At 32.1% G+C, this 12,981-nt stretch overlaps 1 protein-coding gene across 1 annotated transcript in view; it reads right to left on the bottom strand.

The window, feature by feature from the left end:
* Window positions 1-8: 8 nt before the first annotated feature.
* Window positions 9-12,981, bottom strand: part of LOC128987563 (parathyroid hormone 2 receptor-like) — a 102,429-nt gene continuing 89,456 nt past the window's right edge. Inside the window, exons 2-5 of the mRNA XM_054408470.1 lie at window positions 9,052-9,088; window positions 7,424-7,517; window positions 5,681-5,790; window positions 9-77 (exon numbers count right to left, since the gene is read on the bottom strand). Of these exons, the coding sequence (XP_054264445.1) occupies window positions 9-77; window positions 5,681-5,790; window positions 7,424-7,517; window positions 9,052-9,054 (276 nt within the window). The 5' untranslated portion in view covers window positions 9,055-9,088. The remainder of the gene's footprint in view (window positions 78-5,680; window positions 5,791-7,423; window positions 7,518-9,051; window positions 9,089-12,981) is intronic.

Raw genomic sequence — 12,981 nt, 5'->3', positions numbered from 1 at the left:
TAGTTGGTCTATGTAGCGTTGGTACCACTGTTGAAGAACCAATCTCCCGCCTCCGTGCAAACCTTGGTGGCGACTCTCTGTGACATAGAGTAATAGAGAATAACACAGTGTAACTATAGGATTGTGACTACTTTGGTCATACGACTGGTGTAACACTGTGTATAGTTGGTCCATGTAGCGTTGGTCCCACTGTTGAAGAACCAATCTCCCACCTCCGTGCAAACCTTGGTGGCGACTCTCTGTGACATAGAGTAACACAGAATAGCACAGAGTAAGACGAACCATCAACTAAGTATGATTTTGTGGTAGTGTAAGACAGTATGCAGTCTGTATTTCTGGTAATGTATGCAGACAAAAAGTAACTGAGGAATTAAGAAGAACAAATGAAAATAAAGAATGTTTTTAAAAACCTGTATGTTTCTACCATAATTTCGAGACCTTCTGAGCTAGGTAGGTTATCCTTTACGGACATGAAGTAAACAACTAGATTAAAGTATTACAGATTGTTGAGCATTGTGGATGAATTAATTCTGAAGAGCGCTGTTGTTTACCGTTTCAGTATTCTTAAACATAATATGTTTTGGACACACCAGGATCGCGCCACTCGTCCTACACTCATCTCCACTCATACTTGGCTTAAAATACCCACTTTCTATGGTCGCAATTTCAATGAAAATTATTTAAGTATTAAAATACTATTTTCATATTAGTTATTATATGAAAACGAAATCATAATTTTCCCAGGGCTGTAAGTTAAATACTATATAGCTAGTTCAGTTGCATAAAATGTAAACACAATAACTAACGGGCAAAATGCTTTTGTAGATGTACATCCTCATTTCTTGGGCTACCAAGACAATATTTTATCATTTAAATTTCCTCTATATTGTAATTAAAGGTTTACGTTCTGTAGATTGTCGACTTACTACATCGTTATGTTTTAGTACTTTTTTCAGATAACAAATGAAATACTAATCCAATAATATTATATGAATTTTCTATTCCAGACAGTTTTTATTAGTTTTATAGTGTTTTATGATCTAGGTGTTACAACAAAGTATATTATTGAAGATGTTCACCTTAACGATTAGCATTACAATTATATTTATAAAAATGTTTCCAGTGGACCTTCTCTCAATTTAAGACAACAACTATCTCATTTTATTGACGTTATTGTCATCGTATTCGATAAAATACTTGACATTTTTGCGATTCATATGGGAATCCAGCAAACATATTGCTTGAATTCCATCGTTCTTATTGAAGCTGGTTAAATATGTTACTAGAAACATGAAAGGAAGCCACTCAACACTAAAACCTTTGCGCACTAGTCTGTTCAAAGGCTTTGATACAATCTGAGTAATTGTCCTTTTTCGTGGCATGTGAGAATCTGTCGGTGCAGCGAGTAAAATCTCATTATACTTTTTTTCATTTTCTACCGCTACAGTATTTTGTGTTGCATTTTGAAAACACGTTTGGTCAACTTAGCTTCTGAATAATCTTGCTAACCAGAATCTATGAGTGGTACTGAAACACATCAAATAGAAAAGAGTTACCTATAATATAGTTTCAAAGTGTTGTCTAAAATCATACAATGCATTCAACACAGATAAATTATTGACCATTCATATGGGAAAGAAAGAGATTTTGGGATTGGATCAGTTTTCTGTTTTTATATTATCATCTTGGATCAAAATTCAAAGTGATGTATTGTGTATAGTTATTAATATTCGTCGTCGATATACAAGGCACTGGTTTATATTGTAAGCAAAATAAACAATTGATGAAAGGGTAAAGTTCTTGAATAGTGATTTCATTTTTAATAGTATAATTTCTTTAGCTCTTCAAGTTTGGCATTTCAAAGCTAAAACCTAATTACGACGACGTTTATTTTACCATTGTGTATAATTATGTTTTTCTTATCAAATTCTTATGGATGTAGAAAAGAGTAGCACCTTATCAAGCTTAATAAAGAAAATTTATTTTTGTGTGTTTTAACATGAATCCAGTTTGCATAAAAGCACGGTTTGAAAGTAATGAGTAAGTGTGATTACAAACTTAAATGGAGAGAACTTACTTCTGCAACAAATAGAAAAGGGATTTCTAAATGTCCAATGGAATGAATCTTTTTACCATAAATTTCAAGGACTTTGTACACTTCAGTATTGCATAGGTTAGCAACTTTGATAGGCACTGTGTGTTACGAATGATGAGTACTGTATTGTATTGTAATCAACCTTCAACTTAATCTACAATGGAAACTCCATGTACAATTTCGAAACTTAAATTTATTAATTATAATACAAAACTGATAGTAAAGAAAAGAAAGGGGGTTCACAATAAATTGTACAAACAGTGGGAGATGAATTTACTTGAAAAATTTTAGGCTAGGCCTATTACAATGGTTTTAATTATTTAGGTTCAATGTTATAATTTACTGCAAGGATCTTTATCTCAGGTGGGGTGATCGAGCGGCATTTGAATTTAATCTTGTGATATAAGCCTAATTAAATTTTGTTTTAAAATATAAAATATGTTCGAATTATAGATTGGTTGAATTAATAATAGTTCTGAATAAGTTAAGCTTCTATTAGTTCTTGACTTTAAATTTAAGTATAAATGTCCAAAGGTTAGGCCTAAAAAAAAAGTGTTAATGGCTTCCAAAGGGGAAAATGTCTATTGGAGTAATCTCACCAAAATTGATGTCTTCTTTGATGTAAAGTTCTTGATGTTATAAATGATGAATGTTCGTAACAAGGATGGGTCTTCTTTCAACAAATTCCACTAATTTTGTCCGAATAATGTACTTTTTTTTATAAAATTTTGATATTAAATATGGAGTATTCAGTTTACATCTGCATACTATCTTGGTTCTATTGGAAGTGATGATGGTCTGATGTATTGTTGCACTCACATATGTCAATGCTGACTTAATAATATAAAATTAAAGGTCACTGTCCACACATATATTATAACAAATTTCATTTGCTAGAGAGCTAAATTATAATTTTGAAAAGTTATTTAAATAAAATTATATAGAATTTGAAGCAATTTTGTTACAAAAGTTATAGGCTATTATATATTTACATGAAATTATGTTATTTGAAAATTTCTATATCGTATTGTATTAAATTGATTACCTATTGGTCTGCATGGACAATTAATTACTATATATGGTTTTAAAAGGGATTGACATTTAGATAAAATGAAAAACATATGGTGGAAATTAAATTATTCTATTAAAAAAAAATATTAGTGAAAATATTGAGTTGTTACAGTATATTAGAACAACGGTTGGATAATTTGGATACAGATTTTTGAGAGCGCATCAGCAAAAGGTTATGGCGAATGGTGTAGTGTTTGGTTTTTGCTGTTGTGGTTTGTTATATTGCTTCTTGATGTCTACGCCAGTGGAATTTTTACAGGAGAGTTAATAGGAGAGTTATACAGAGTATTCAAATAACGCGGTCCAAACCTACGGGTTGTGGATGTGCCGGAAATCCAACCCGTTCCTCCCATACATAAGTCTAGGGTGCTAACAAGGTGCCACAAGGCTAGCAATAGGTATAAATACTTCTAGATTTGATAGATTGGTAACTTGTGTGATTGTGAAACCTGAGCAATCGGTGAAACAAGGTTGGAAAACAGTTTAAGCATCTTATAGATGAGGGCACGGTCGAGATACTTCACGTTGAGAAGGTTAAAGAAGTATGTGAGATGTGGTTTATTTATTTATTTATTTATTTATTCCAACGGTTTCTCCATTAATACAATTTTGTCAAACTATGAACTATACATAAGTAGCAAATAATAAGTTAATAATAGTGGTTTCAAAAATCGTGCAATAATAATAAATAAGGAAGCTGGCAATAAATACATGAGTGAGACCTAAAAACTACAATAAATAACAACAAGAAGACTATGCCTAGTAATAATGGTAACAAGTAACAAGCAGTAATGACGGTAACTTTACAGCAGGCAATAACAACCAACGATTAAATAAGACCAACAAAATAGACTATGGCAACAAAGATAACAAATTATAAACTGTGAAAATAATAACAAAAGACAGCAAAATATTACAGAAGTACTAAAAAAGTATAATTTGTGGGAGTGTGTGTGTATGTGCAAAAATCGTGCAATAATAATAAATAAGGAAGCTGGCAATAATTACATGAGTGGGACCTGAAAACTACAATAAATAACAACAAGAAGACTATGCCTAGTAATAATGGTAACAAGTAACAAGCAGTAATGACGGTAACTTTACAACAGGCAATAACAACAACGATTAAATAAGACCAACAAAATAGACTATGGCAACAAAGATAACAAATTATAAACTGTGAAAATAATAACAAAAGACAGTAAAATATTACAAAAGTAATAACAAAAGTATAATTTGTGGGAGTATGTGTGTGTGTGTGCATGCATGACATGGGAAGAACACTGTGTCAAACACCAAACACCATGCTAAAAAGCACCAACTTTCATTTGTGGCCCTTTAAAGGCACCACCTATATTGCACTGCACCTTGCTGAGGTAACACCAGCCTCAAAACAGAACTAAGGTGTGGCCCTTTAAAGGCACCACCTAAACAAGAACTACACATCACTTGTTCCCACAGGAGGGCAGGAAAATGCTTCTAAGATGTTCTCCCTTGTAAATATCTTGAGGCGTCTGTCTTGAATGAGGAAGAAGAAATCCCGAAGAAGTCAATGTGAGTCGAAGCCTCTCCACCCATCCTCAGCAACCTTGACAACCCATGATGGTAGGAGTAATTCCTTGCTTGGAATCCTCTGGCAAATAACGTTTTGGATCTGGTTCCTTTAGGGGCAGAGAATTCTATATTATTCAGCAAAGATGTGCAGTCGATGATACCATTCACGAGTTTGAAGAGAAACTGCAGGTCGTAACATTTCCTTCTCAGACTGAGTGGTTGCAGATCATAGTATTTCTCCAGGGTGATAATAGGAACATCCTGAAAGTGGTACCCCAGTCTAAGACCAATCAGTCTAATAAATCTTCTTTGTATCTTATCTAGTATATCGATGTGCAAAGACTGATAAGGAGACCAGACAACAGAGCAGTATTCCGTCAGACGTAGACGCAGAGTGGTATGGAGTTGGTGACGTAGGCATCTATGTTCCTGTTCCAGAGAGCAGGTGGTATGCTAGTTGTAATGCTCACCTTGCGGCTGCTTATTAGCTTTAGATGTTATGGTATGGGGGTGTCAGTAAGGGTGGATGGGTAAGTAAGGTCAGGACGATTGAAGAGGTGCAGAGGGGGGAATATAGTCTCTCAAGGGTTGAGGTGGAACAAAGATGACGTTTGTTGAAGGCACAGAGACACTTACTAGATCGAGGTAGCTAGCTCGTTTCTTGGGTCTTGAAACTCAGGGTACAACGAACGATAGGTTTGAGTCAAGTTCTGGTTTTAGGAAGGTGCAGGTTTTTTTCATGGTCATGAGGAAGTTACGTAGATGAGTTCGGACTTAAATATTACCTTATTCACCATTAGTAAAATGTCTAATCCAAAGCAATTATAAGCTATATTAGTAATTGTTCGTGCAAATATTGAACCCTGTTTTTTAAAAGTATTTTTTACAATCACATATGTGTAGCATAATCGAACTTTCAGCTATGGTTTGCTCATTGTATATGTGAATATTATTAGTTACCTGGGGGTTGAAGCCGACGATGTACGATGGACATGGGAGGGTAATGACAGTCCCAGGTCTAGCTGGGGGCCAACACAACATCCCGTCCCACACCCGGGGACAGTGTTCAGCTGTAGAATAGAATACAGTTTACTCCCTTACATACCAAGCGTACGTTATGGAACATGTTTTGCAGGTGCAATATTGTGTTTAGGTCAAGACTTACAATAGAACTAATACTAATCGAGAGCTCACTGAACTTGAGATTTGAGATTGAGGCTTGAGACTTAAACTCATTTTTTATAATCATTCAACTTGCTGTGAAAAAACGCTAAATATGTTTCAAAATTCAGTATAATACTAGAAATAATAAACCAATCATTAAAGAAACAATATTTAATATTCAAACTTACTGACACAGAAAACATATTTACTTGCCACTAACTACCTAGAACTAACTATTACGGTGTTTTTGTTTTTGTAATTTAATAAATTCATTCTCAAAATACAGTATATTTCGGTGACACAAACTGATAAAATGAAATATGTCTTCCAACGTTACTCAAGATGTTCATTTTCCTCGAACCATTCTTATATGCAGAGACAATTTTTTTATTATTTTTGTAACTTCTAACAAATCAAAAAGTTTGTATGTTGGTAATTGGTAACAAGTTGGAAGCGCATTAAAACAAAATTTATCACACAAAAATATAAAAAAAAACATTGAATAGTTAGTGTTAAGGATATGAACAAAGTATTAATAAACCAATCCAGTCTTTATTTTTAAATAATAATAATGCAGAAACTAATAATAAAAAAAATTATTCTTCAGTACCTAAATGATTTTTAGTGACAGTCACCACTAAGTAATAACTGGTCAAAATCGGTGAATAATGTCAACTATTTCATTTATGTTTTTTTTTAATATTTTTTCATACTAGCTACGCCTGATGCATTTTTAAAGTAGGAGGAATTCGAGTTAAACGATGATTTTCGGGAAAGCTGTCAAGATATTGGGTTTGATACCAAATGTCTTATAATGAGTTTTCTCCCTTATCAATGAACAGATATTCCAAAGTTTGGTCTGCACTAAAAAATCTCCAAAAAAATTGTCTAAATAAAACATTCATACGGTAGTTCTTTTGCCTATGTAATTTGTGTAGTATTAAAGCTTGAATATTTTGAATGGCTGCCATTTTTAATCCGAATACTGTCTTAAAATTCCAAAAAAATCTGCCTCTGTGTTATTTATCTACATAAAAAAATAAATTCATTACAAAATGTCATTATCAATTAAAAATTTTATTTATAAACAAAAAGGCGCCTCTACTGATACTTTTAATTTGTTTAAATAGTTAATGTAATATTTAAGTTTGTGTGTGGTTCAAGAATGATTCCTTAAATGTCGGTAGAGAGGTAATATACACCCTTTATAATAGTCTTGTAAACTATAACAATATAAGTATAAACTACTCGATTTTACCGAGTATTGTTGCTTGTTAGACTTCTTATTATCCAGTGATTTAATAGTTTTACAGTAGCCCTTAAACTTTCCAAAAACTACAATTAAATTTGTAATCTCCCTATTTACACATGAAATACCCTACATATTTACACAAACCAAACCAAAACCAACATTTTACTTTTGAGCAAACGCTTATTTATTTATTAGGAAATAAGTATTGTTAGTTTTATCTTTGGATATTATTTGTATTACTTAAAATTAAAGGAATGCCTTATCAGTTTAAAATATACACAACCCACCAGAGCCAGTAGAGTTGTGTATTCGCAGGAGACAATCCTGTTTCCTTTGCTGTACGTAGACATCCTGCTCGCTGCCATCGGGGTATCCTGGCTCCTGGAATATAAACAGACTTGTCTTCCCAGAGACAATTCATGGCAATAATGGTATGTAACATACTAAATGAAGAGTACATTTTTATACATGCAATATGTTAGTAGCCTACTTTTTATTCGGGGATTTAAAAAATAATCATTTTACGCATGTTTAACATTTCATTGCAATACAGATAACTGTGAGCTGAATACTAGATGCTTATATAAGAGTATAACACTGCCATAGTGTATTTAAATGCTAGTGTTGTAAATTTGTATAGTAAGAGGAAAAGCTTATCGCATGTGTATGAAAAAGAGCTTAGTTGTAGGAACACCGAAAGACCAGGTTTAAGTATCTTGCTGAGGAACATTTGAATATTTGTACTAAGATTATATTTACTTAACCGTTGGCATTTGTTTGCTTTTAGATATGTAAGATGTTTCTTTCTCAAATACCCTTCAGAAATACACAATTTATATATTTGGATATAAATTTAGGGATTTATTACAGTTCACTGTAGTTTAACTAGTAATCAACCTTAAAAAGGTGTGGTTATAATTCATCATCTTAATAATAAGCAGTGATCATGTTCTAGTTAATTTATGTATATCATTTAAATAATTATTAGCGTTTAAAATATTTAGAAATTCTGAGAAATAAAGGTCTATATTTTATGCGTAAAAATTACCACATTAACTTTCTATAGGCCTATCGCTGGCTTGGTTATTATATAAAATTTTTAGATTTAAAAATGAATTTTATACATCGTATTTAATAAAATAAAATATTTCACTAAGATGTTTTAGCAAAACCCGTTTCTGGTATGTGAAATGCGAGGATTTTCTTGCGTCAGTGACGAAAATGTATTACCTTGTTTTTGTCTGGTTATCCTTGACAAATACTAGGAATTCTGTCCATTTTCATCTTACACTGTGTACCTTTTATTATTCCATTATTTTTTATTTTATTATTTATTATTCTCCATGTTGAGCAGTTATGCGCTTTAAAAATTATCATTTGTTGTTAAAACAATGTATGAATTCCTTGCAAAAAAATATTTGTTTGCTGATTTAACAAACAATACCAACTACTAAATTCATCATCCATGAACCTCTTACTATTGTACTATAGTGATTAGACAAATGTAGATCAGGAATTCTTTAGAGGCCATGTAAGAATGAGCCATGAGGTCCTAACTTCAACTAAGCAGGATTTTCATGTGAAAGGCGTGTCACTTTGAACATGATGTTCTTTTAACATTGTAAATTGTAATAAAACGCTAAAAAGATTTCTGAAATAGACTTTGCCTTGATTCAGTGAAATTGTAATTAAATAATCAAAATATTTTCTTTTTTTCTTTTATTGAACTGACCTTACTTAGATTATTTAAAGTTTCATATTTTATAGTACCCATCCAAGAAAATAACTACAATTTATTTTGAACACAGTTAAGTCCTTTTAAATTAAATTTTCCAACTCTTAGCAGAAAACACATTTCTTTCGCGCTTGCTTGTCAAAGGTTAATCTGTTTCTGGAAATCCAAGTATTTACCTACCATGGCTATTGAAGTTTTATCTGATTGCTTTCGCCATCTGCAACAAAAAGTAAATGTGATTAGAATAAGCCATTGTGGTATTTATATAACTAAAGTTATACAATATTATACAGCTATCGGTTGGGTAACGTCACATTTTACGCCATTTTAGGTATAAATAAATATGAACTACCCTTATATTTTTATATCAGCCTTTATATTAGCAATTCCATTTAATACTTTAACATTGGGCCAAAATATTTCCATTTACCATTAATTACCCAATCCTCACACGAATCAAAAAGAATACCTAAATGAAAACTATATATATATATATATATATATATATATATTATTTAACCACCAATGAATCAAATCTAAACAATACAATACGAATCAAAGTTAACTTATTCCAGGGAAAATTAAGTCCACTTGCTGTGTTGAATACTTTGAATGCACTCAGCAATTCAATGAAGTTTGAATTTCTTTCCATTCAATAAAATAAAAATCTACAATACAGTGAAATCGTCTACAGTTTTATCAGTAAGCAGAAATTTTATTTTACTGTCATGTAAAAATTACCGATTTAGAGTTGCAGTGTAATAGTTGTATGAATATTAGAGAATACCACATTATATAACAAGCTATCATAGTAATGACTGTATTTATAATCTAAGTTAAAAATGAAATTCACATTTATTAATTGCGTTAATAAATCCTAAATTAAAATAAATTTCAAAATATGTTTATAAATGTGAATAGGTATGTTTTGTGCATGAACCTTTTGCGGTGTTTACTTGAATTGGTTTGCTTATCATATTTTCTATATTCCTTTAGTATTTTCATTTATCACGTTGTTGTGGAATAGAAAAGTAGTAGTATTTATGTAGCTTATGGTCATACCACATTTGAACCTTCAACTACCGATACAGTACATAGTTCCACGAACTCCATGTTCAATTGATATTGAGCTTAGTCTATTATGTTTGTCTCTAAACACTATTTTGTATGTTACTGTATACAATGTTTCCTACAATGTTTACTGTACTGTTAACAATGTTTATTTCAGAACACAGATAAAATAAAATCTAGTCCCAAAAATGTTATCCCACTTACTTTATGATTCCTTACTCACTAATGAAACTCGCAAATTTATTAATACCATAATTATCTATGGTACCATCATTTATAGCGACAATGGCGGTGGTTGTACCGTGGAACGTCTGTCCTACAGGCCTCGTCCGGTCTCAATACCAACCATCACTTATAACGTAAAATTAAGTGATATTGCCATGGTATAATATGTTGGGTTTGGAGCCCACTTTAAGCTATACTACTATTAAGTTCAACGAAGACTCTTGGGGGATCAAGCCGTCATCGCAACTTGCAACTTATTATCCATACTAGTGTACATGTTGCTCGAATTCGAGCAATTGGAAAGTATTACAGGAGTTATTTCAAAACGAACAACAGTCATATTTACAATGAGTTTAAAAGAGTCGACTCAAAGATTACCGGAGTGTAACTCAGACCATGTTTATCTTCGTTATTCATAAACCTAAAGCATTCCAGCCGGTTTTCTCCTTCTCAAAATGCCTCGCTGTACAGGCAACACAGGTCAGTGAGGGCCAATTGAGAACGAAAAGTCGTTTTGGGGTAGTGTTAGGGCGCATTTGTAACTTAATAGTTGAGATTGTCCAGGGTCAGGTGCTGACTGTGATGAGTTAAGCCTATTACGCGCCACTGTTCTGTAGCTGCGGTCGTTATCACGGTTACGCCTCCTGTCTATGTTTCGTTGTCGTCGCGTCGGGGGCATTTAAAAGAAAAACAACAAATAAACAAATTATAGCTACACAAAACAACGATAAACGCACAAATTTAAGATACAACCATACTAACACGATCCGTCTTGGGGTTATGTTTACACAAACTCAAATAGTAAATAAATGTACTCAATGCGTTTCATTGAATTGCAAAATAAATAACAGCAATTAAATTATACAGCTGATCAAAATGTAAACAATTATGTTCTCCATAAGGATAACACGGGAACTTTCAAAGCCACTGGGGCAGACCCCAAGGGGTGTTTTCAAAAATGTAAGGCCAGTTTGCAAATCTAAGCGACACGCTCTTTCCAATGAGACGTCAATGGATAAAATCGGTTAAGAAATGGCGGAGGAGTTCAACCGACAAAGTTTCATGTAGCGTATTAATTATATAGATACTACTATAGGCTAGTGCATTTGATTTGGCTTAGAGTTTACAGAATTGACAATTTTAGTTTTAAATAATTAAATACCAAAAATTAAAATTAAGGAATTATATCTTGTAAGCAGTACCTAACATTTACACATTCGTACGACATATTCCGGTACAGTTTAACTGAAGCAGATGACACGACTACTTCCTTTTTAAAATTCAAATAATTGCCAGGCCAAGTTCAAGATAACAATATTAATAATTCATTTCACATGGTTGATCAAATTGTGGTACTGTACCTAGTATATTTAGTTTTGATGTAAATCCAATTAATTTTTATAATCTGTTTATTATTCTAAATTAATGTAAATGTGATATTGAATTTTTGCTGGAAATTAAAAATATGTTTGGCAGGTAATCGATTACACTTCATTTTCTAACTATTTAAAAAATGTTCATGGCTATGAAATAATTTGGTTTGCCTTTGTAATATAATATACTGTTCCTTAATATGATATTCCTTGCAACAAAATCTCGTAAGGTTTCATATAAGAGCAGGTGGGTTGTGTGCTTTCTTACATTATCTAAGCTTTTACCTAACCTAATATTATTACACCCAAGTCTCTTATAATATTCGTGAAATTGCATGAACATTTCTTTTTAATATCGAAGCGTTTTGTCGCTAAATGGTAATTTTCCATTATATATTTAAAGACAATTTCAAATCATGTCGAAGAATTGAAAAATGTCAATTACGGTTGTTTTAAGTTTAAATCGATTTATTAAATTAAAATCCACGTTTTATCTTCTGAGCTGTATATAATACTGGTACAACGAAATAATTTGAATGCCTTTCTCAAAACTCAAATTGCGGCAATGTCTACCGGTGTGAATGTACAGTGTGTGCGACAAACCTGTTTGATTTTGTACATTTTCTTACGTGTTATGTGTTTTGACTTCAACGAATTAGCTTTAGACTAAATATTCATGTGTCAGATGATGGCATTATAATGTCAATACGACCGTTATAACATAGGACTACAGTTATAAATTGTGATCTGTATTGACGAAGGTAAAACATATTAAAAAAAGCTTTTTAAACTACAAACAAGATTATGTATTGAAGTGGTTTTGTTGGAGGCTGAACATTTCACGATTTCCGAAAGCAGCGATGTTTTATTGAAGTACGTCTCTCTTTTGTCAGGTTTTCTCATTGCAGTAAAATAGTTATTGTAATGTCTGTCATATCTGGTAATCAGCGCTTACAGTTAAAAATAATTTGTCTATAATCACTATATTTAGATTCTACCTTGAGACAAATTTGTTTAATTTAGGTTTACTGATCTAGTATATTTTATATGTGTTCGAAAGTCTTAAGACATAAATTATAGCTAAAGCACAAAGGATAATGATTTAACTAAATAAATATAACAATCTGAAATTTATTTAGCTAAAATAATCAGAATAGGGTTTCAGTGTCAGTTTACTTTTCCGAAGAACAGTGGTTTAAGATTCGATTGCAGATATAAGATAGGTCTGCTGTAAACATTTATCACAATTTGACAGTAGGCCGGACCAGTTTACACTAACTTAAAAGCATAAATAATAAGCTTGATATATTGAACAGGTTAAATAACTTTATTATCCGCTACTTCCCCTACTAATAATGGTAATAAGTTTAAGCTTTTCTCCGATTTAAATATTTGGGAAAATCTGCTTTCTAATATTTTCTGTAACAAAACACCGAATCTA

This window comes from Macrosteles quadrilineatus, unplaced genomic scaffold (genome assembly GCF_028750875.1).
Source record: "Macrosteles quadrilineatus isolate MER2022 unplaced genomic scaffold, UCM_ALF_1.0 Scaffold_2__2_contigs__length_208266976, whole genome shotgun sequence".
NCBI lineage: Eukaryota > Metazoa > Arthropoda > Insecta > Hemiptera > Cicadellidae > Macrosteles > Macrosteles quadrilineatus.
This window is presented reverse-complemented; position numbering and strand designations above follow the sequence as displayed.